Source organism: Macrosteles quadrilineatus, unplaced genomic scaffold (assembly GCF_028750875.1).
Source record: "Macrosteles quadrilineatus isolate MER2022 unplaced genomic scaffold, UCM_ALF_1.0 Scaffold_1__1_contigs__length_201487025, whole genome shotgun sequence".
Lineage (NCBI taxonomy): Eukaryota > Metazoa > Arthropoda > Insecta > Hemiptera > Cicadellidae > Macrosteles > Macrosteles quadrilineatus.
Window position 1 is genome coordinate 116,376,896 of NW_026542594.1, and position 24,478 is coordinate 116,401,373.

The 24,478-nt window shown below is 36.5% G+C and overlaps 1 protein-coding gene across 1 annotated transcript in view; it reads left to right on the forward strand.

Moving 5' to 3' along the window:
• The first annotated feature begins 3,659 nt into the window (after positions 1 to 3,659).
• The window catches only part of LOC128983713 (uncharacterized), a 41,003-nt gene continuing 20,184 nt past the window's right edge, over positions 3,660 to 24,478 (forward strand). Inside the window, exons 1-3 of the mRNA XM_054403127.1 lie at positions 3,660 to 3,970; positions 11,857 to 11,959; positions 17,390 to 17,540. Coding sequence (XP_054259102.1) covers positions 3,957 to 3,970; positions 11,857 to 11,959; positions 17,390 to 17,540 — 268 coding nt within the window. The 5' untranslated portion in view covers positions 3,660 to 3,956. The remainder of the gene's footprint in view (positions 3,971 to 11,856; positions 11,960 to 17,389; positions 17,541 to 24,478) is intronic.

Below are 24,478 nucleotides of genomic sequence, written 5' to 3' on the forward strand. Positions count from 1 at the left end.
TTGGCAAAGTGTTCGAAACCATAATAAAATCACAATTAATGAAATTTTTTGAATACCATGGCCTAATATCTGATTGGCAATTTGGGTTTCGAACGGGTAGATGTGCCACGGATGCGGTAAGGCGCTTGGTGCAGCATGCGCTAAATTCTTATGAAAACGCCTCTCTTACCCAGGCAACTCTAGTTGACCTGAGTAAAGCGTTTGATTGTGTTCCCCATGGTTTACTTTTGAATAAACTTGAGTACTACGGTATCCGTGGCACAGAACTCAATCTTTTTAAGTCTTACTTATCAGACCGCAGGCAGCAGGTTGATGTTGCGGGTATATTGTCAGATGAGAGTGAGGTTTTTTGCGGAGTGCCCCAGGGCTCGGTGTTAGGCCCTGTTCTTTTCCTTATAATGATTAATGATTTGGATAAATGTATGTCCTGTACTTCTGTGATTTATGCGGATGACTCCACTTTCTTAAATAGTCAAGGTACCTTTAGTGAACTCATGGTGCTGTCCAAACTTTCCCTCAATGAAGCTAGGAACTGGTTCAGTGTCAATGGGTTTTTTATGAATCCTGAAAAGACTCAAACTATTGTTTTTAGGTTAGGTCGCACACCTGAGGAAGAAAAGAATTTTTCGTCAAGTGTAAATTTATTAGGCATAGATTTGGATAGTGATTTAAGCTGGTCAACCCATTTATATAACTTAAGTAAGAAATTGTCAAGAGTTTTATTTTTAATTAGACGTCTAAGAGATTTTGTTCCTCCTTTGTATGTTAGATCTGCGTATTTTGCTTTTTTTCAAAGTCTGTTAAAGTATGGTCTGTTACTGTGGGGTAACTCCACCCACATTCTAATAATTTTAAAGCTTCAAAAAAAGGCTGTAAGACTGTTGACCAATTCAGGGTTGAGGGACCATTGTAAACCTCTTTTTAAAGCAACAGGTATCCTGACAACTGTAAATTTGTATATATTAGAGTGTGTTATTTTTGTAAAACAAAATTCACATTTCTTTAGCTCAAGAAATAATTTTCACTCATATTACACAAGGGGAAGATCTGCTTTGGATAGGCCCTACACCAGACTAACAACAGTACAGCAAAGTTTTGCTAGTATATCAGTAAAAATAGTAAATTGTTTTGCAAGTGAAATACTTGACATTCCTTGTACTCGGCTAAAACAAAAGTTGATGGTTTGGCTTGCTGACCACCCTTTTTACAGTTTAGATGAATTTTTTGCAGAATACAATTGTAATGGTAAAATTGTTATCTAGTTCTTACTTAGTCCCTAGTCAACTGTTACCTAGTCTTTCAAACACTTGTTTAAGTAGGTACCTCACTTTTGTTTCATATATATAGTTCTGTGTTTTTCAAATGATTTTAGCTTTATTTTCTTGTTGTCTTTGTTATATTTAAGTTTAGTGAAGATTCCATGTTATAGACCATGTTATACTATCTAGAATCTATGGCCCTTTTTTTGTTAACGAGGTCTATTGTAACATATGTTATTTAATGACCAATAAAGATTTATGATTTATGCTTCTAGCGGGATTCAAACTTGGGACCTTCAGTATATCAGCCCGACACGCTAACCACTAGACCACCGAGGCCGATGGCTGCGTATAGTATTGCTACGGTAATGGTGTTCCCTCAGTTAATAAGAAGCCCACAGCTCACAGCTGTCATCGTAGGCTCACCTATACCTCCCCTGAGTAAAAACCCATTAGGGTTAGACTATTTTTCCATCGGGGGTGATGGAAAAATAGTCTACTTAGCTAGAGGGGTAGTTTGCTTAGCCCTGCTTAAGCCCTTCGGTTTATAGACCAGGAAGCATCGATATACACTATGAGTTGTGGTTGTTTGATTGTTTGTTATCTAATTGCTGTCAACTTATTGGAATTTGTATTGTTTACAATTAATTAATAATTATCGTTCATTTCCCTAATCTTCTGTTAACACCAGCCGCACCATTGGCGAGTTTCATTCATTTTTCAACGCCGTCAGCCCTCAGCAGTCACTTCATTTTCATATCTTTTAACTTCGCACCAAATGCTTGATCTTTATGTAGAAACTAAAGACTTAAACTCAGATAACCACTTACGTCAAAAATACATGCAGCTCAAACGCACTTACAAAAATATAATATCAGGCAAAAAAACAGATATGATACGTGAGAGAATAAACCAATCTGACAGTAGAAATAAAGCCATCGGGGATACTATTAAAGAAAACCTTCCAACTAAAACTAACAATGCAAAAGAAATCAATCGTCTTAATAAAAATGGGGAAATAATCAAAGACCCACAACAAGTTGCTAACGTATTTAATCATTTTTTTGCATCAGTTAGTAATCCATCAGATAAGACAGGCAAGCCCAATTATACAAAGCATATTCTAGATTCATTTTTTCTTTAGCCAACAAATAAGACCGAGGTTGAACAAATCATAAAAATAAAAGAAATAAAAAATAATTTATGAATAAAAAACTTATTTAAAACAAAACGTTTCTGAACGCACTAAAAAGTAGAAAATAATTTTTAAAAATGTGGAGAGTATAAATACTTGTAAAATTTAAAACGAAAAACGTGGGGTGCATGCAATTGATGATAATAAATTAGTTCAATAGGTGAATGTAATTGTAAATTATCTATTGCATGCACCCCACGTTTTTCGTTTTAAATCTTACAAGTATTTACTCTCCACATATTTATGTCGCGCATGCGCACAAGCTGTCACTGTTATTTTCAAAGTAGCAGTTTCAGTTTTGAGAACTTATTGCGTTACTTCCCGTTCCCGGTCACACACCAAACCTTGTAACATTGTAACCGTTAACGGAGTTGCCCCGCAACGCATACTCAGTTTGACGGATATTAACGGACAGCTAAAAAGGGTGTAAAAATATATACCAACACATCCTAACTACTATTAGTTATATAGGCCTAAACGAAAATAATAATAAATTCCACCACTAAATTGATAGCAATATAATACTAGCCTAGCCGCACAATTTGTTATTCAGGATTAGTTTTGCCAACAGTGTATTTGGAGGCTTCGGATTCACTGAAGGTTTACTAATTGAAAAATTAGTTTTGTTCATAAAATAAAATTATAAATGCCTCAAATTCAATTTTATAATTTTTTTATTATGAAATTAAACTGTCATAACCTAACCAAACCAACCAAACGTGCTGATAATGAAAAAATCCAAGAACCCCTACCCTGCAAACAGCTATAACAGTTACACGGTGGCCGTGGAACGGGGAACGGAACTAAAAGTTTACAACTACTACTTTGAATTGAAAATAACAGCGACAGCATGGCAGTGCTTGTACGTATGCACGACAGCTGCACCTCCCCCTTCGACTAGAAGGTCGTAAAATGCCAAATCCTGTTGTTGGTTGAGTTGAGTCTTGACAATTGTCTCAATTTTCAATTGTAAACCATTTCAAAAATAGGGCCCCTGGATTTTTTTATGGTGGCCGTGTCCCTATGTAACGACTGGCAATAATTACTGGTTAATGGCAATAAATTAATTAATATTCTTATTCTAAATAGTGGGGTTACATGGTCGTTTAACCAAGCTAGCTTTTCATAGGGAAACAAGAAAAAAGGAGAAAAATGAAAGAAAAGAAACGAGAACAGCTGAATGTCCTTGTCATTGTCAAGTTTTGTTTTGTTTAATTTCAAATTAATAAATAGGCATATTTTGTATTTTTGTTTCAACTTCTAACTTTTAAATTGTTTAATCTTGAACAAATAAATTGGTTAAAATAACCGCATTTTGTACAGTAAATTAATAACCGCGTATGAATCAAGCTAAACGTAGGCATGATTGGTTGTTTGAATTCAAAATAACGGCGGGGTTGTACTTTCTACTCTACAAAATTTAGCCTAGGCCTACATTTGGTTTAGCTAGGCCTTGGCTGTTCACAGTTAACAAGTTAAAGTAAAATATACTTTCACCCAACATGGATTCAAAAAGGTGAGTACCCAGTAAACTGGGTTAGCCTTACTTAGCCTATGAATTGATTAATTTGCAACCCTATGCCAACATTATTTAGTCTAAGTTATATATATATATATTTGGAAGTGATAAACTCAGACACCACTGAACCGATTGCCACGAAACTTGGTACATACGTGTAGAATTTCATGGAATAGGTTTATACACCATCAATTTCGTGATCCATCCAATCGGCTCCGCCCCAGTGGCTCTGGAGTTTCCCATGTTAACCTTATGAGAAATGGAATTAATGAATCTTAACAGCTGTTTCAATTAAACAAGTTGGTTCCGTTCTATGATGTTCAATAGCATTAAAGTTACAAGGATTACCAATAGGGTGCAGCACTATTATTTCTTTTACATTTATGACAACTGCTAATTTGCAACCAAAAGGTGAGTGAGCATAGTGAACGAACTTCAACCTGGAGGCGAGTTAGCATAGTGAACGAGCTAACCTGAAGGCAAGTGAGCGCAGCGAACGAGCTCCAACCTAAAGGTGAGTGAGCGTAGCGAACAAGCTCCAACCCAAAGGTGAGTGAGCGTAGCGAACGAGCTCCAACCTAAAGGTGAGTGAGCATAGCGAACGAAGTTCAACCAGGACGTGATTGAGCCATGCGAACGAGATCATCTTGAAAATTAAGAAGTTAAACGGGGCAAAGCCCGCGGGTTACAGCTAGTTAATCAATATAACTTAAGTTAACTTAGGTAGTAAAATATTGATTATTAAACGATATTTTCAATTCGATAGTTTCAATCGATACTAGCATAGCCCAGTTAAGAAACTGTACCCAAGAAGTTTTCTATGCGCCTACAATCGCCAATTTCTAAAATTTTTCTTGATTTTTAAACGCGATTTTCAGGGTGAAATAGGCTAGGCATACCTAGCCCCAAAAGTGCCAAATGTTAAAAGTGCTTAGAAACAGTTTAATTTTGGTAGATACAAGGCAAAAAATGCAATAACTTATAACATTGGCCTAAGTAGTATAAGTTCAGTTTTACCATAGACAAAAAGAATTAAATATATACCGTCAGCTGTGCTTTGGTTACTACTGCACGGCTGACAGTCTATATTTAATTCTTTTTGTCTATGGTATTACCGAACAAAATTCGTGTTCCGTCTTCAAAAGAAAGGTACTTAATTTAGGCCTAGAGAAGTCTTCAAGATGTCTCATCACAGTTTGTGCGTGTACAGTTCCGCCGAGAGCCTGCGATGTATTATCGGATGCATAACAGTAATCAATGTTTATCCAATTCGGTATATCGATTACAAAATATTGTAGATTTTTCCCTATCCCATAATATAGGCTTAAACATCAAATTAATTTAATGATTTGTTTACGTTTTTACTCATATTTAATAAATAACACTAACAACATTTAACCAAAAACTGAAAGTTTTCAATTTTTAATACTCTTGATGTGTTTATGGTAACCACATAGAAATTAAAACATGGTTTCTTCCATTTTTATTTTATTTTATTTTTTATTTTTTTTGCTTCCAATGGTCCAAACAAACCAATTTATTTACAATTATTTATTTTTTTACAATAGGCCTACTTACTATTCAATGTTACTATAACTAAGGGTCAAGCCAAACATGCAATGGGACCTAAGATTACTACTAATAGAAAGAACGTGACAACAAGAACAACAAACTAAAACCTGAGCAAATGTTTACTAACAATGATAAATCTTTGTAATAATAAACATTGAATAAAATTGTCTAGCCAAAAAAGATAACAAAAATAATAACAACAACAATAACAACAAATAATAACAGCAACAAATACAATAGCAATAATAATAAATAACAACAGGAACAAATAATGACAATAATGTATAACAATAATAATAAACTACAATAGAAATATAACAATAGGTAGTAATAGTAATAAATAAATAAACTGCTATATTAACTTATAACTTGCAGACAACAAATCAATGCAGCGCCTCACAGACCAACAAGTAACAACCTTTTTTTTAACGACTCGCCACTGGTGAAGAAGAGTTTGATATCTTTCGGTAAGCTGTTGGCCAAGAGTTGGATGCAGGGAAAAGTACTGTGGAACATGTACTGGGTTGAGTACTGACGTCTAGCGAATGGATGAGTTTGGCGCAGGTGACGTGATGTGCGGAAGTTATACTTATATAGTAGATCAGGGGCATCAATGTCCGAGTTAATTAGCTTCCTCAGGAACAGTAGGTCATTGATTTCACGTCGTGTAAGTAGTGGCCTCAAGTTCAACTGAAGTTGTAAATTCTGAATGGGAACGGTGCGGTAGGTAGTCATAACCCATCAGCACACCAACCAGACGAATGAAACGGCTCTGCATGTTCTCAAGACTCTCGATCTGCCCAATCAGGTAAGGGCTCCAAACAGGTGACAAAAACTCAAGTAAAGGCCTGAATAGATGTATGTAGAGGATTCTCAATGCATTGAGGGAGAACATGTTGCAACTGTTCCTTATTATGAAATATAGGGCAGAATTTGCTCTCTTGCAGATATAATTTATATGGTCTTGAGGGTTTAAATTTGGAGAAAGTATGACGCCAAGGTCCTTGATCCTGAAAGAACGTGGGAGGGGTTGATCGTCAAGTAAGTAGGGGAAGATGATGGGTGTGCTAGATCTGGAAAAGGACATCACAGAGCATTTTGAAATATTCAGGGTCGTTTCATTATCACAGCACCACTTCATTAGTGAATTAATACTGTTCTGCAGAGCTTGGTAATCATCCAGGGTTTTAATTGTTTTAAAGAATTTAGCATCATCAGCAAAGAGCAAAATGTTTGACCCCTGAGTATGCTGTACCAGGTCATTAATAAATATTAAGAATATAACTGGGCCTAAAAGTGATCCCTGAGGCACACCGGAGACAGCAGAGAAAGGTTGAGACAGACAGCCAGCAACCCGTACCTGAAGAAAACGACCCTGGAGATAACTTCTTAACCACATCAAGAGGCATCCGCCAAGTCCAATAGCTTCAAGTTTGGCCACCAGGTGTTTGTGACTTACAGCATCAAAAGCCTTCGAGAAGTCAGTGTATATGGCGTCCACCTGATGAGAATCCGTAAAGGCAGTTTGAATGTGATCCTGGAAGGCGAGTAGGTTGGTAGTAGTCGAGCGTCCCTTAATAAAGCCATGTTCTTCAGTACATGATACTCTTAAGATAGAATGTCAATCTCTTCAGAACCAGGGATTCAAAGATCTTGGCAACTGTTGACTGTATAACGACCGGGCAATAATTCTTGACATCAGCAGGAGAACCAGACTTGAAGATAGGTGTTATATAACCCAACTTGAGATTGGTGGGGAAGATGCCGGCAGCCACGAGCAGGTTGAAATATACGGTAAGGTGAGGAGCTAAAACGCTACTGCAGTATTTCAGAACCAATGGAGAAATGTCGTCAGGGCCAGCTCCCTTATTCACATCAAGCGAGTTCAACTCATCTTCAACCTCTAAACAGCTCACATAGCAAGAGGAGATTGCGGTACATGCCTTGAAGTCGTATTGTGGTGGAGAAGAAGTCGGAGACTTGTATACAGAAGAGAGGAACTTTGAAAATAGGTTAGAGATGTCTTGAGGTTTTTCAGCAGCTTCATTATCGAGCAGCATTCGGGAAGGTGATGAGGTCTTCCTAGACGACTTGACATAACTCCAGAAGACACGAATGTTACTCTTCAGAGATGAGTCAATAGATTGAATGTAAGCTGAGTAACATTTCCTCGTAAGTCTATTGCATGCCGCTCGAATACCACAGAATTGATGATATAGACGGTCATCAAGATTCTGCTTGTAGCGCTTATGTAGGTGCTTTTTCTTGATAATCATAGATTTGAGCTCAGGAGAGAACCAATCAGGAAATGATTATTTACCAATGTATTTAGATGGGCATGCACTCCTTATAGTATGAGTAAGTTGGAAACAAAAGTCAGAGAACAAGTCTTCAACGGGAGCAATATTATCTAAAACAGTATGGGTAGTTAAGGTGTTGAAACCATTCGAATACATGGGTGAGATCACACTTCTTTAAATTAGGAGCAAAGACACTATAGTTGAGGTCTTCTGAAGGATTGATGTCCAGGTCCATCTCCAAAGCAGGATGGTGACTTTCAGCATGAAGAAGAGGTTCTATAGCGTTGTGGACGTGCAAATGTATAGAAGAGAAGACCAGATCAAGAAGAACACCTCGATCATTGTAGACATTGTTGTACTGCTTTAGATTGAGAAAATTCATAATATCACAAATACATTGGGCTGATGTATTGAGGTGGCTAGAAGGACTGGACCAGTCTACATTCGGTAAGTTGAAATCCCCAATAATCAAAAATTTTTGTCTTGCACTGTAACTGACAGTTCCTACAGAATAGATGCAAATTCAATATACTGAGTAAAATTTTGATTAGGAGGCAGATAGACACCACCCAGGACAAATAAAGAGTTCTTGAGTTTCAAGGCTGCAAAGACGCATTCAATGTTAAGAGAAGAAGGGGAGAGTTCCCAAGAATCAAACTTGTCACGGATCGCCACGATAACCCCACCACCACTGGTTTTCTGGCTCGATGCAATAGATCTATCACACCTGTATACCCTATAATTGATGAAATCCAATTCCATGCTGCTTATATCTTCTGAAAGATTAGTTTCCACCAGTATAACCACATCATACACTGAATGAGTAAGGGATTGACGCAGCGTTACAAGTTTAGAACGCAAACCATTGACGTTCTGAAAAAATACACTTTGTTTGGACCGTTGGAGTTTAGGTGTTTTTTGGTTTCAACTTTGAAATGGGGGGGATACCATAAATGTATCTTATAGTAAGGTCAATCTCACCACCTTTCTTCCTCACTTCAAGCTCATCTCTAAGATTCTTAAGATGATTCCGCTCCCTAACTGTGCGATCTCTAGACATACTAATTCTGTCATCGTCCTCAGCATATTTCTCTGAGAAACGCTTGGAGAAGATCCGAGCTTGGTGAGCATTAGGAAAAATTTACTTAATAGGTCTGGGGTTACTTTTCTAGCGGTCCCCAATCCTAAAGAATCTGATAGTATCAAGATTAGCCTCCTGGTACACTTCAGACAATAGATGTTTTATTTGCTGACTGTCATGTTTCTTTTTAGATTCAATGTTTGAGTTTGAACTTTCGGAGATACCGTGTAGAATTACATTACACTGACGTTTGTTACGATTAGAGTTTCCTCAAAAGTATTACAGTCCGCCAATTTCGCCTCAACTCTACCCTCAATATCAGAGACCTTGTGCTCAAGGCGCTCAATTCGTGGTTCAAGTTGTTCAAATCTGTCATAGATAGCCTTCACATCATCCTGAATCAATTTTACATTATCAGGTAAATCATTGAGACGGTCAACCTTGGCAGAAAGATTTTCTGTCTTTTGTGAAAGTGCTGTAAGAATGGTATTCAAACTTGGCAAAGAAGGAGCGTTATCACACTCTACGCGTGAGTATAACCATTTAACTGTATTATAAGATGCAATTTTCATAGGGTATATTCTGCTTTAGACAACCCAACGCAAGAACGATGGAACCATCGATCACAGGGGCCGTCACATTGGATTTTATTATTAAATATTTAAAACAAAAAACTCTAAGGATAAAATAAAGAAAAAGTTTTGATAATGTTTTGTTATTATTTTTATTTAGCTTATCGTGTGGTATGGTAAGTTAATTAAATTCAATACAATATTAATATTGAACCAAATAAATATCCTTATACAATATTAAATATCCTTGTTTGATGCCTATTCATCATTATTAATCCGATAATATATCGCATGTTCTCTGGGGAACTGTACCCGTTTGTGCAAGCCCCTCTTAATAAAAAAAAGGTATTAACATTTCTATCTAAATACATCCTTGATTGCCTATGTTTTGTACATAAAAACTTCAATGGATTCCGACAACGGTACCAACAAACACAATAGGCCTACTAGCTTCGTAGTCGAAACTCTATCTAACCCCATAAACACAAGACCAGTTTAATTGACACTCTAAATGTTTGTCCTTTGTAATTCCTGTCACATAAACAAGGAGTTTAATAAATGTATATATATTTCTTTGTTTTGCTTTGGTGCGGCAGCTTCAAATGGTACGTATCTTTATTTTGGTTACCTGTTCTAATATTTTCTGTGCATTCAAGTGCCTCAAATTTCATAAAAATGTATTTTTCCTACAGTCACCTGACAAAGTGGCCTTCCTTGCACTGATTAGGGGCCTATAGCACAGAAAGTTAAGTTGCTAATTGCTGCATTTACTTACTTTTGCTGCACTCTTTTTACTTTTGCCGCACTCCAGTAATTATTCCAACCAAACAACACAAAACAGCGTCCTTTTATTATGCACGTAATCCCTGTACGCTTGAAAACAAGTTGGCAACACCTAAAGATACTACTATCAGCTGGTGCAGCGCTTCCAATTTCTTTCAAGATTTTGATTTACATAAAACCTAACTTAAAAACGGGCTATACAGTGTTTGAAATACTAATTATTTATATGCTTATAGTAACTGTAGGAAAAATATATTGTGTAAAGCGAGTGCAAACTGCCTTTGCTGGACTCGAAAAACTTTCCAACGGCTCGTGCGTAAACATTTCTCTCCTGTGCAGCAAAGTGCCAATTCGCCGACTAGTTACACAAATAACTATTAATTTGGAATAACCTACATAAAGTAAATGGGTTCATCTCGGACGGGGGTTCTTCTGGACTGTTGACCTTAAAAGTGTGCTTTACCCCTGACACGCAACCGAATGCAAGGGTTTGCAAGATTACTGTTTTCACCTGCTACATTGAAGGTAGAATCAAAGTTAAGGTCTCATATTAAAGAGGATGAAATTTTCTATAGTTCTGCGTTTCATTATTTCATTTATTTTTAATACACACCTTAAAAACTTGATTTGTAGGACAAGAAAAAAGGTCTTTTCAACTAGCCCTAACTTATTGAAAAAACGTTATTTGAAAATTTTAAAAACGCAGAACTATAGATTGGTATTTGCACTACTATAAGCCGTTTAGCTATCATTATTGGTTAATTTGAAAACAGTAATCTTGGAAACCTCTGCAAGCGCTTCTCGCGGCACTGTCCAATGGTGCAACGTAGCAACTGAAGCCCGAGCTGAGATTTCTGAGCTGAGGTAGAGCGCACCCTTAAGCTATCTAAGTTCTTTAGGACCTTAGTAAAAACAAAAGGGTATAACTTTTTTTCCTTTATGGTCTAGATGTTAGCCTCCGGATTGACAAATAATATAAAAAAAGGTTCAAATACCTGCTATTTTTTACTTGCTGATTTTTTTTATATTTCTTAAAATAGTTAGTAGACAAAGTCTTGGTTTTTGTTCCACTTTGATTCTTTGTGTAACAGACGTTTATTCTCTGCAGGCATTTTTATTCCACTTGTAACCCAATTTTTGTATTCACTTTTTTATTTACATGGATTTAGAGGGAATGCATTATTGAAATTCAACTAAAACTTGTAAGAAAACTATTGTAGTTTATGTTAACGTCAAGAGAGGGATCAAATTGCCATAATGATAGTTGTAAATTGTTCCTGAAATTTGTCAAGTTATCACATAAAAAAAATCTTCTGCAAATTTTGTGCCTATTTGCAGGTTATTTTAACCCTTTTCTTATAGTTTTGTAGATGTACTTTTATGTTTTTGAGTTTTACTTTTAGAATTCCATCTGTAAACTACAAATAGATCCAGCCCATTCAGCCTAATGTGCTAGTGTTCAGCGGTACTGTGGTACAATTTTAAATTTGTGACTTAAGCTCTGTTGTCCCAAAATCTGTTATTACAATATATAAAATTATTGTTTACATTCTAATTAAGATATTTTCCCCACAGAGTTACTGCTTCTAGTGCATGGGAGAACATGCCAAAATCAAGAATGAAAGAAAAAGCAAGGAAAGAACTTTGGGATAGTTTGTGTGCAGTTTACGAAAATGAGGTAATTACGTTTAGTTCAGTCTTATATTTTCATTACCTTCTGTATTAAAGGTTCGGTTAGGAAGCAATTTTGGAACATTTAATTACTGAACTGATTCTAAGAACCAGCACACAAGTCAAAAAGTCTGTCTTGTTGTTTGATACAATTATTAGTTATTGGTTCACAGTATTTAGGCCTAATGATGGTTTAAAAATCAAATGTTTAATTAGACCAGTTGCATAATTTATACTTTTTAACTACTGGTACACACACTTGCACTCTCTATTTAACAGTTAATTCACAAAGTAAGTGTTTGGTCTCACCGGCCTTTTTCAATTTTAGCATGATATACTAATTATCCTTCTTTCACACCATTGCAGTCCGGGTCCGGTCTAAATAGTTTTGGCTAGCTTATTAAATCTTATGGGAGCGTTCACTCTAGAACAGATTTGTCATTCTCCTTTGGAGGAGGGAGTCAGAAGAAAAGAAAGCTATTGGCACGCGTAGCAACCTCACAACTGTTGTATACTGCTCCTGCCTCGGACATGCTGCAGTGCACCAGTGTGCGGCCCTGAAGACAATTTCTGGATACAGGTCCGACTCGGACTCTGCAGCTTTAGCTCTTGCTGGAACTCCAATAATCGACCCTCTAATAAAGGAATGTAGAAGTAGAGGGCCTGTGAAGAAATAAAGCAGACTGCTTCAGAGGAAACTGACGGGGTGTTTATTTTCAAAATGGCGGCCACTTTACATTTTTAAACTTAAATTAGAATTTATGAAAAAATGTCAGGAAGAATTTTATTTAGCAATTTAATTCCCTATCCAACAATACAAAGTTCAAAAAGATTGAATAAGAAATAGCTTAAATATTATAATTTTTAGTTGTAAAATGGGGCAAACCTGACTATCTTAACCTTAAGTCTACCTCATTTTACAACATTATTTCTTACTTAACTAATGACATTAAAAAAAAACAAAAACTTTTACCCTCCCTGTTGCAGCAAACCTAAGTACTTGTTAAACTAATTATATTTAAATAGGGAATAAATGAGATATTTTTAAGGATCTTGATTTACTTGGGGTTTCTGAGACTTGGCTCAGCCCCAGCACACCCTCCGACCACTATGAGATACCTGGATACATCCTTCTTAGAGCAGACCGAGCTCTTGGTACTGGAGGTGGTGTAGCACTCTATATCAAGAACGGTTTGGCTTTTGACCAAGTTCACATGCAAGACATAGAATTTATCTCTGTAGTGGTCAAAGCTAGGGGTGCAAAAGTAATCGTGGCAATCGTGTAGCTTACAGACCACCGCATGTTAGCTATACTGGCCTCGACTCTTTGTTTCAGGCAATGTTTGTAGACAGTGCAGTAAGGGTAGACTCCGTCATATGTTTGGGTGATTTGAATATCGACTTATCATACTCTTGCCCTCAAACTAAGTACCTCCGTCACATGTTTAAATTATACAACTGCATTCAACATATTACCAAGCCGACACGAGTTACACAAAAATCAGCCACATTAATTGACCATATTATTACCAATAGAGCAACTCAGTTTGAGATGATTGGGGTGATTGATGCTGCAAGTATATTGGATAGCAGACAAAAACAAATCACTGATCATAAACTTGTATACTGCAATATTACGTATAAAAGGAAGAAAAAAGTAGTTAAGTTTGTCATATACAGAGACTTTTCTAAATTCAATATAGCTGACACAATTGAGGAAATTAGGAGAGTTGAGTGGGAAAAAGTTTCTTAAATGACTGGTGTTAATGATATGAACTTTTCCATAACATCCAGGGAGTCCCGCAGGGGAGTTGTCTAGGACCCATCTTGTTTACACTCTACACAGCTGACCTTACCACGTGTGTACGTCACTATAATGTGCATGCATATGCAGATGACTGCCAGTTGCATTTTTCCTACCCAATCGGCTCATTCAACAGCACCTTTGAGGATGCAAACATGGATCTTGAGAGAATAAGTGAGTGGTCAAGGAAGCACGGCCTTAAGTTGAATGTTGAAAAATGCACAGTGATCCACATTGGATCACCACCCAACGTAATCCAAAAAATCTGCGATGGTGAAATGCATATTCAACTTGACAATGAAAAGCTTATGGGTTTGTGACACTGTCAGGACTTTGGGCGTGGTTCTTGACGGTGGTCTTACCTTCTCCAATCACATTACTTACGGTTCTCAAATTGTTTTCGGAAGGGTGCGAGGACTGTACAGATTCCGTTCGATTCTTCCTAGAGACTGCAAAATTGAAGTTGGTTCAGTCTCTGGTGTTGTCAGTGATGTACTACTGCATTACTGCATACGGCAACAGTATTTCCTGGGAGGATATGGACCGACTTAATGGGCTGCAAAACACCTCAGTTCGTTTTGTCTACGGACTTCATTTAGTTTAGTTTAGTTTTAGTGACGTGAGTCATTCTGTAAACCAATATTGTATTGAGAAGTGCTCAAGAATAAAGTAATTTTGATTTGATTTGAGACATTTTGGTGTAAATCCAATCAGGCAAATGGAAATTAGCTTAGTCTGCAGGTTTGCTGCGGCGAGGGGTATTTAGTAATTTAAGTTTAATAATTTGAAGTGTAGCTATTTTTAGCATATTTCCCTATAGGGAAGTGTAGCTATAGCACAGTAACACCTAGAGCCGAGACTGATATACTTTAACATTTTGATGTCCCTAGAGGCCATAAGCACAATTTGTTCAAATAATATTTAGTGTGTATATATACATCCGTGAAGGCGATAGCTTGAGTAAGGTGGGATACACTTGAATGAGTTCGCGAAGCAGCGTGATCGGACCCTTGGGAACAGGGTTTTATGGGTTAAAAATTAGTTTTTCTCACTTTTGACCCCAAAAACATAAAATTTCCCATACCTATCTCTTTTAACCATTTATAGAGCAAATAAATGGTTTAGTATATTGAAGTGTACAGTTGTTGGTTAGGGCCTATGGAGAAAATTAAATAAAATTCCCATGTTATTTTTATTGAGAACTAGCTGTTGTACCCGTGCTTTGCAACGGGAAGAGGACACAAAATAGAAACATTTTAATCTTAACATCTGTTGCATATAATAGTTACACATACGCCAACGCTTTTAGAAACAAAATTCTACTTTTATGGCCTTAATAGAAACGTTTAAGTTATGACATTTAAATCTGGTAAGTAGTGGATACCACCATTTTGGTTTTGATTAATTTTAGATGTTGTGAAGGCTGATAAAACTGACCAAATCTTTGAATAAAACTTTCACATACATGATTTACCTTCTTCTCCCTTAATTACATATATTTTTTCTTTATTATTGACATTTTTAATTTCAATTTTGAAGTTGCAAAAATACTAAAATTATTAAATTTAAATTATTTTTTTTAAATTTCACTCTTTTTCATATTAAATCACAAATCCTTCCATCGTTTCTTCACTCAAAATAAATCATTAGCAAAACTAAGTCAGCTGTTATAAACTTTAGAAATATTGTTGTGCCTTATCAATAGTCTTTTGAAATATTAAAGAAACTATCTATACTCTCTGTATACGTCAATTTCAAAACTGCCCTTTCTTGTTTTGTAAACATCACGGCAGATTTTTTGCTTTTTCTGCTATGTTTGGTTGTGATTTGCTTGTTTTGGTCCATGGAATATTGTTATTTTTGTTTTTGCACCCAAATTAGTTATCAAAATTTCTTGAATTTGAGATTGTTATTGAAACTTCTTCCTGTTTGTTAACTTGTTTTTATTGTTGCTTTTTATTGTTATTTGTTATATTTTTCAATTATTGTTGTCAAATGTTATTGCTTGTTATACTGTTCTGAATTGTTTCTCATTTTGCAGCTGTTATTTTTCTTCAAATTGTATCAATCTAAATTTCCTATGTATTGGCGTCAGCCGTTGGTCAATAAATAAATAAATAAATATACTATACAAAGTTTCAAAGAAATAATTTATCACTAATGACAGCAGACAAAACTAATATGATTATCAAAGCATCAATGACAAAAAAAAATATTTATTTAGCTATTAATCTTTCACTAAAAACACTTCATTACACTTCCAGTAGCAGCAAACCTAAATTGAAAATCCAATCTGTCAAATGGAAATTCGCTTAGTCTGAAGGTTTACTGCGGTGGGGGCATTTAAAAAAAAATCTTGTTGACTTAGTAAGGAAGTTTGATGTTTACGATAAGTAAAGCGTGTTTATTTGTTAAAATACTTTACAATTGAGGCAATAAACGGGCCTATCTAGAAAACTGATGTTTTGAGATAATCGCTGTTAAAGTTTAGAGGTTATGTTTGGATGTCTGAGTTGAAAGACTTCCATACTAAAGGGCCTGGTGACATCAGCAGACTTTAAGAGTCATATGAAAAAAAAAACTAAAATACACCATTCCAAATTTTTAAAGATTAATGATTATACTAGAAGACACGAGGAAGCAAAAATAGCAAATTCTCCTCTCAAAGGGTCCGTCCTAAGTTTTACACAAAATGCCTATGTTATAGTAATACCAGAAACAAAAGAACCCTGGGCCGTTTCGAGCCGCGCAGGTTTGAATGCTACGCCACACCTACCTGCGCGAACCACGTGATCTTTTCGTTTCTGCGCAGGTTGTTTTGTTCTTGGGATATCTATAGGTTATGTTTGGCTGCTGTCAGCGTTGGCACTCTCCATGCTAAAAGGTCCTAGTGTCACCAGCTGGATTTCAGAGTCATACCAACCAAACAAACTGAAATACACCATTCCAAGTGATCAAAGATTATACTAGAAGACATAAGGAAGCGAAATAGTGAATCTTATCTATAAGGGCCCATCTCGACTTGGGCCCCTTTAGCAGCTACAGCCTCAATTGCGGTTACATATTGTCATATATGTAGTAGACAAATACAATTTTACAATTTCGGCTTGGAAACGCCCGCATCCGGGCATCGATTGTGAAAGGGCCTTCGGGTCCAGCCGGGATCGACGATCTGTCATGGGTCCGAACTGCATTGGTGTGAAAGAAGGCATGACTCAGTTCATCCTAGATATCTTTAGACTAGTGTTTTTATAATAGGGTGTCTTTTGTCAACACTTAGCTAGATATCCATATAGAACATATTAATTCTTTTTTTAGTTACCAGAATAGAAATTCTGACACTAATAGTTTACCTTAGTTTTTATCTGTAGAGCTCTATATTAAGAACCTTGAAAAAGTAGTATGCGGAATTTAACAGCTGTTGCGATGAGATGTTTGTTCTAGCCTTATTTATTTTTAAGCTTCACTTTTGACTTTTCAATTAAATGTTTAAGTAGTAATTAGTCTGTACTTGGATAAGTGGTCCTGAACTCCAAATTTGAGCCTATTCCCAATTAGCCCTTTCCTTAACAACCAAGAGGGGACTGATGTTTGGAAAAGCAAGTGAATGACATGTTTTATACCACACAATAGGCTAATACTGATAAAGGACAGAGTGATATGGAAGACATTGATGTAAATGAGTTAGAAAAGTGGACTGTGAAAAACCCAGAAACCAGCATGAGAGCTTTGACCCAGCTGGCCGTTACAAATCCAGACATCTTAATGGCCTTTCCCACTGTAGGTGAGTGTCATACAATAATACTTTATTATCAGATATTTAACCAATGAGATTTTCAGGCCAATTCGTTATAATTAATGGGTCAATTGATGTGAGCTTGGATAGACTATACAGTTAGTTTGCATGTATATAGTCATAGATTAAACATACTCCCCAAGTAGATCAGTTATAGCTATATTAAAATACAAAGACGGGGGAACAGTGGTGCGATCTTGCGGAGTTTTGTAGCAATAGTGTCGACGGCAGCGGCGCAGTGACACAGCTTGTGGCCACGCGAGGAACCAACAATCCGTATGCTAGGAGGGGATACAGCACCGTATGAGAACGGCACCGCCGCGCCAAGCACCGACCCGGGACTGGCCGTCGACTTACACGTACTGTGTACACTGAATGTGAACATACCTTTGGCAATTGGATCCCTCGCAGGGTGCTGGCTAGCCACAAGCGACAGTACTGTCCTTTTGTCAAACCATATAGCGACTTCTCCCTTGATAGTTCAACATTCACTCGTGAAAATCCTCTTACTGTTATAACATCAAATTAGTGTAAAGGGTGCATGATATGTAGAACCACGATTACTAGAAAAATACCCGGTATGGATCATAAACATAAACAAAATGACGTTGTTGGCCCGAATCCTATACTAATAGCATTGAACATATGTTTTAGCAGTTCCATTTAACCAATGTTAAATAATGTTTATTTTCGGGCCAAAAACGTCATTTGTTGATGTTTATGATCCATACCGGTATTTTTCTAGTAATCGTGTGTAGAACTGATATTTCATTACCAAGGATTTAGAAAATTAATAATAAGCAATAATTTCCTTATAAAATCCCATTTAATTCTATATTCAAATTTTTATTCCTTTTTATTTCGCCGGGCGGAGTGGAAATCCTCATGGACACTCAAAAACCCGTAGGAAAGAGTTGGACAAGAACAATATTTACATGTATTAATTCGTCTTGGTAGCTTTTTGTTTACAATTAATGTTAGTCTGCTTACAATTTGTTTGGATTAGGCTCAGAAATATTGATGTCATAGAAAAGGAGATCAAGAATGATCGGGAATCACGATTTTAAATTACCACTACAACCTCAGCCGGGTTTTATCCAAAGATAATATACTGATGGATGACATAGATTGAACACAGCGGCATCATTGACCTAGGATACTGCAATTAGACAAACCATCCTTTTATGAAATCTAAAAAAAAGATTGTTTGGCGTGTGTTTAGGTGTGGTTACGTGTGGGGGCGCTGATGTAGGCAAAATATCACTTTTATTTCAACTATAAATATCTTATACTTTTAATAAATTAATATGGGAAATTACGATGTAGGTTGATTCAATAGGTGGGTAATTATTACAGATATTAGAACTGATAACGGTATGGATAATTAACATAGATAATTACGTCACTAACTTTACTAGCGTGTTTACTTTTTAAATTCCTTCAACATGTGACCAGTTCTTTTTTCAAATGAATGTTATTTTAACCAAATAGCTAATTCAAAACAAACTTTATGTTATTGTTTTTACTTTTCTTTGTTTACTCTTATTTATTTAGCAATTGATTCAGTGAAATTGATACGTTTAATTATGTTAGGATACCAAAGTTATATTATTTATAGGCCTACTGTGAATTTTATTGGATAATATCGTTTTATTTTAGGTAGTTTCTATTCAGACATACTGGAAATTGTGTATAGTATGAGTAATTTGTATTGTGGTGATAATAATTAATTATGGAAGAGGCAGGTATGCGATGGAAGGTGGTATTGTTGACTAGGTCTACACACTTCTCAATTGACTATTACCATTGACTATTGGATACTGAATTATTATACAGGGTGGGGCAATGAAAGTGCCCCAATTTATAAGCAGTACAAACTCAATAATATTCACCCTATGGATATAAATAGCACATCAAAACACAGCTTATCTTTTGCCATTTTAACTTAACAAAGTCATTTTTCCATTTCTTGAGAACGAAATCCTGCAAGTGACGTCCTTGTCCTACTTGACATTAGGCACTTGAAAACTCCATCAAATACTCCTCCAGCATTTTTTAAGGAATCACTTTAGTTTTTGGACAAATCTTAGCTTCGGTTCAAGCAAATCTGTGGGGTGACTTTGAAAAGCCTTGAACTTCAAGAAGCTTATTAGAAACCCCCCCCCTTCCAAAAAAGGAGCCAACGTAAAGCTTTCAACAACAACAGCTTCCTGGCAAATCTCTTTGGACTTTGAGTTACTGCGACTCACACTCTTTCAACATTTGCTGGTGTACAAAGAGTTTTGCGGCACCTACCGATTATTTTTAAGGTTTAAGCATTTATCCTAAATAATTTTACCCAGTTCACCATTTTTTTTCCAATCTGGAACAGTGCCATGTTGACCAAGGATGGAATGTGGTCCAAACAATCTCTGGATTTTTGCACAAGAACCACTATTTTAAAAATAGGTTTGCACATCAAAATCTCAGTGTTAATAGCCTCGGGCATAATATTTACTAAAATGGCATAGTTTAATTGATGTTTTAAGCACAGCTGATCATTCGTTGTTGCAACAATTAACATGTGGCAGCTAAAACAAATTGTGGCGTTCTCATTGCCCCACCCTGTATTAATAGTCAAAGCTATTACTGTCTACTGTAGGCTAACTTATAACCAGTGTGCGAATCGGCTGCAAATCTCACTTCAACGCTTTTCACATCGTCACAATTGCTGTTTTATTGTACAATTATCGGATTACAATGCATATCGTATAGGCCTATGATGGAATAAAACATCTTTGGCCACGCAACATTTGTTTACAAGATTGAATGAGAAGATTTGAAATCGATAATCTTACTGCTGTTAAATACGCTTAATCTCATAAATATGGTTTATAATTTTCATGTAAATAGTGTAGCTGTACTGCATTTTCAAAGAAAAGTAAAAGTATGAAGTAACTCTTTAACATTTTACTGTTCCTTATTTTCTCCTTATTGATGTTCAGGGTTTCATCTATTTTATTCATCATAGATGTAATGGTATAGACTTTCATCGACCACAACTAATAATGCTTATAGCTTATAAGGAATGAAACAGTAAGCAATGAACATAATTAGGGCATTAGGAACAATGAATTAATTATCATCCGAGATTATTAAGATATTTTATAAATTACTCATTTTATCACAATAATGTGCATTTGACATTCAACTACTTTGGACTTGGTACTAGCTTTGGGAAAAAACAGTGCCGATTATTCATATACCATGCAACTAACAATGTTTAAATCTTATGGTTCACAAAATAAATTTATATCTAAATAAGTTATTAGGTAAACTAAATTAACAATTAATATAAACATTATTCAGATATTTTACTAGGCAATGTCTAACATAATTTGTCAGTGTTCACATGTTAATAACTAGCATATATTGTAATGTCAATATTAATAACTGCAATCTATGTACGACAGGCTCTGTGACGGTGGCTGGCAGGACGTACATTGTGACGGGCTTTGTCAGTGCCCTCAGCGCAGTGCAGTGATGTGCTAGTGCTAGTGTGAGTGTGAGTGTGTTGGGAGAAAGCGATGGGGACGTTGGGATGGGCGTGCGGCTGAAGGGGAAGTGAGGGGAGGGACAGCGACAGCAGCGCGGTGACGTAGACGTACTGAACTAGCTCCGCCGTCTGCTCGGACGTACAAGGAGACCGTGTGAGCTGGCCCCGTCTTTATGACTCATCTACTAGACGTATTAACACATTTATGATTTCCTTCCGAGTTCTAGCGGGCAACTCCTGGGAGGTAGCGTATACAGTAGACTCCCTCTTATCCGAGGCCAGTCCGGATAACGGTATTTCCGGTTAAGCCGACGTCCCCAAAAACTCGTTAAAACGGACCGTTTAAATGCATAATGTATACAATACAATCACAATATAATGCTCAATGTCAATGCTAGGTAGCGCAATTTGACTTAAATTTAGGAGAGCATTGTCTGGAATACTATCTGATATTTATCTTAATCACATCTAAAAACAACTTCATTTTCTCCAAATCAAATAAATACAGAAACAGGATCACCCTTTAACACCGTTATGTTGATGACACCATTATGTTGTTTAATGGCAATACTCGACAACTGAACTTATTATTAAACTACCTAAACAACATCGCACCCAAACTACAGTTTACGATAGAAACAGAAGTCAATAATAAGATCAATTTTCTAGATATGACTATTGAGAAGGATAATAGTAAACTAAACTTCAGTATTTATAGAAAACCCACGACTTCAAGCCAAACAATACACGCCACGTCATACCATCCTATTTCTCAAAAACTTGCCGCCTACAATAGCCTAGTCTACAGGCTACTCAAATTTCCGCTTTCACCTGACAACTACAACAAAGAACTGAACATAATTAAACATATTGCTATCTCCAATGGATACAAACCAAGCATCATAGATAAAATAGTAACGAAATTAAAGAACAAACCAAATGAACCCGTATCAGATGAACCCGAGAATAAATACATTTGTATAGAATACAGCCACATAGCTCACAATGGGCTCAACAAAGTTTCAAAGAAACATGGGCTTCAATTAAACTTCAGGACCACAAATAAGACTATAAAATCTCTGTCAGATAAAATTACTGATGAAAATAAGCTTGAAAAGTCTGGGGTCTACAAACTAAAATGCATGGATTGTCCTGATTTTTATATTGGACAAACTGGCAGGACCTTCACCCAACGGCACAGAGAACATCGCCCCGACCCCAGAGCAGACAAACAAAAATCCACTTTTGCCCAACATTTATTGGATAACAATCACACCGTAGATGTAATTGACAATAGCCTGGAAATCCTTCACATTTGTAACAAAGGTAACAAATTAGACTCTCTAGAACAATTTGAAATCTATAAAAGTTTCCAAGACATCCACAATAAAAACCATATTTTAAATGACCAGCTAAACTTCAAATCTCATTCAATTTTTAACGCCATAATAGCTCATAACAATAGACAGGAACAGTTTGACCTTTGCAGTACGACTGATAACGGGGTCGGGGTTACATAATTCCAGCCAGTCTGCCTCCGTACCGCGACCGGTAAATAGTAGGCCTACTAAGTGTTAAATGTTTCGTACAATGTATCGTGTTTTGTGTATTTATTTAAATGTTTTTTGACGAGTCTACAATGGACGAAACGACGAAACGTTCTTGAAGGACCACTTGACAATGCCTATATAGGCAAAACATGTAGTGGGTTTAACCATACATCTATGAACTGTGGACGTGAAGGTATGTACCTTAAATTTTAGAGCATTGTATTTAGACACGTGATCACTGGTCTCAAATCTTTCCCGCGAGAAAAGTTGTTTCAGTACTGCCCACTTCCTGCCGATCTAGTTCGGTTAAACCGATGTGCTGATAAAAATTGTCCGGTTAAAGAGATGTCATTTCCGCCGAGTGAAGTCCGGTTAAACCGATGTACGGTTAAAAGGTTTCTGGATAAGAGGGAGTCTACTGTAATACAAAATAAATGCATCTTTGAAAAGCTGTAATTTTTGACACGGTTGTCTGTTTGAGTTTGTGTTTGTGGCATTGTATTTTACTAATAAAGACCTTTAATTTTATTTAAGATTTTCTTCTGACTCCCAGCGAGCCAGGACCTTAGGAGGTAGCTTATCTTTGAATAATGTATTAAAATGATTTTAATATTACGCAAGAGCGTGTGTAAATAGCTAATACACTCCTTTTATTTAACAACATATAATATATTTTTCAAACACAGTAATCACAGTATGACAAAGAAACATACTTTAATATAAACAAAATATATGTATTCTTACATGTAGCAAAGTCTCTCAATACTAATAGAGGCTCACAGCAGCAAATGATTACATGCTTATGTGTTCAAATAATTATTGTGAAATTTTGTTCTGTCAATGTTCAAATATAAATAAATCTAACTCTTTCATAAAATAACTAAATTTCTTATGAGATTTACTTTAGACGCATAGTCTGTAAAGTGTGAGCAAGTACTTAGATTAATTATATCTGCTTATAAAACCTCCTTAAGTTCGTTACAATCAATTTTACTCGGAATATTTCCACAAAACTAACATAGCAATACGCGGCGAAAGCGGGCGCGACGCTCGGCACTAGGGTGAGTCATGCCTTTATCCCCACTCCTGGCGGACAGATTGGGGTAGCGACGGACCGTTTTCAGAGCCCTACTTCAACCTGAGTGCGCAATCCAGAGAGTTATTATACATGTGTTGGTTACTATGACTGTACTAAATTTCGTGCAGATCACTTCAGCCGTTCAGGAGGAGTATTTATAATAAAAAATCAGGAGTGTGGTATAAGAGCTTCGCTTCGGTCCGCTCGATTAAGGGTATCATTAAAAGGGTAAAGTGTCAACAGGACTGAATCTGACCTGGGCCAGTCTGAGCCCCCTGGGGCAGTCAAGCGGCATTTCCCGATAGTGCGACATAAGGACTGAATGGAATTTCCCCTTTCACCATGCCTAATTCTCATCACCCTACCCCCGGACACATAGTGAACGGATTTGCTCATGGAATTGTTTACGGAAATATTTACTCCGTGTAAATTAGTCTGTCGGGTATGCTACCGTCTACTTGTACCTACGTCTAGTTGTACCTACTACTAGTTGTCCCTAGGTCTATGAGGTACAACTAGACGGCCGTACAATGAGACGTGGTCCCGAAATAATATACTTCACTTATAATGTTGATTCACAAGACTTAACATATAAAAAATTGTAAGTGGTGATCGATTTTGATTGGAAAGCTTAGCAGCAATTCTATTCACCCAACAATCCATAAGACTGCAGCCTTTCAGATCCATGTTGTACCGAGCATACAAAATCCCACTCAGTGAAGCCAATAGGAAAAAGGAATTGAATACCATAAAAAAGATTGCA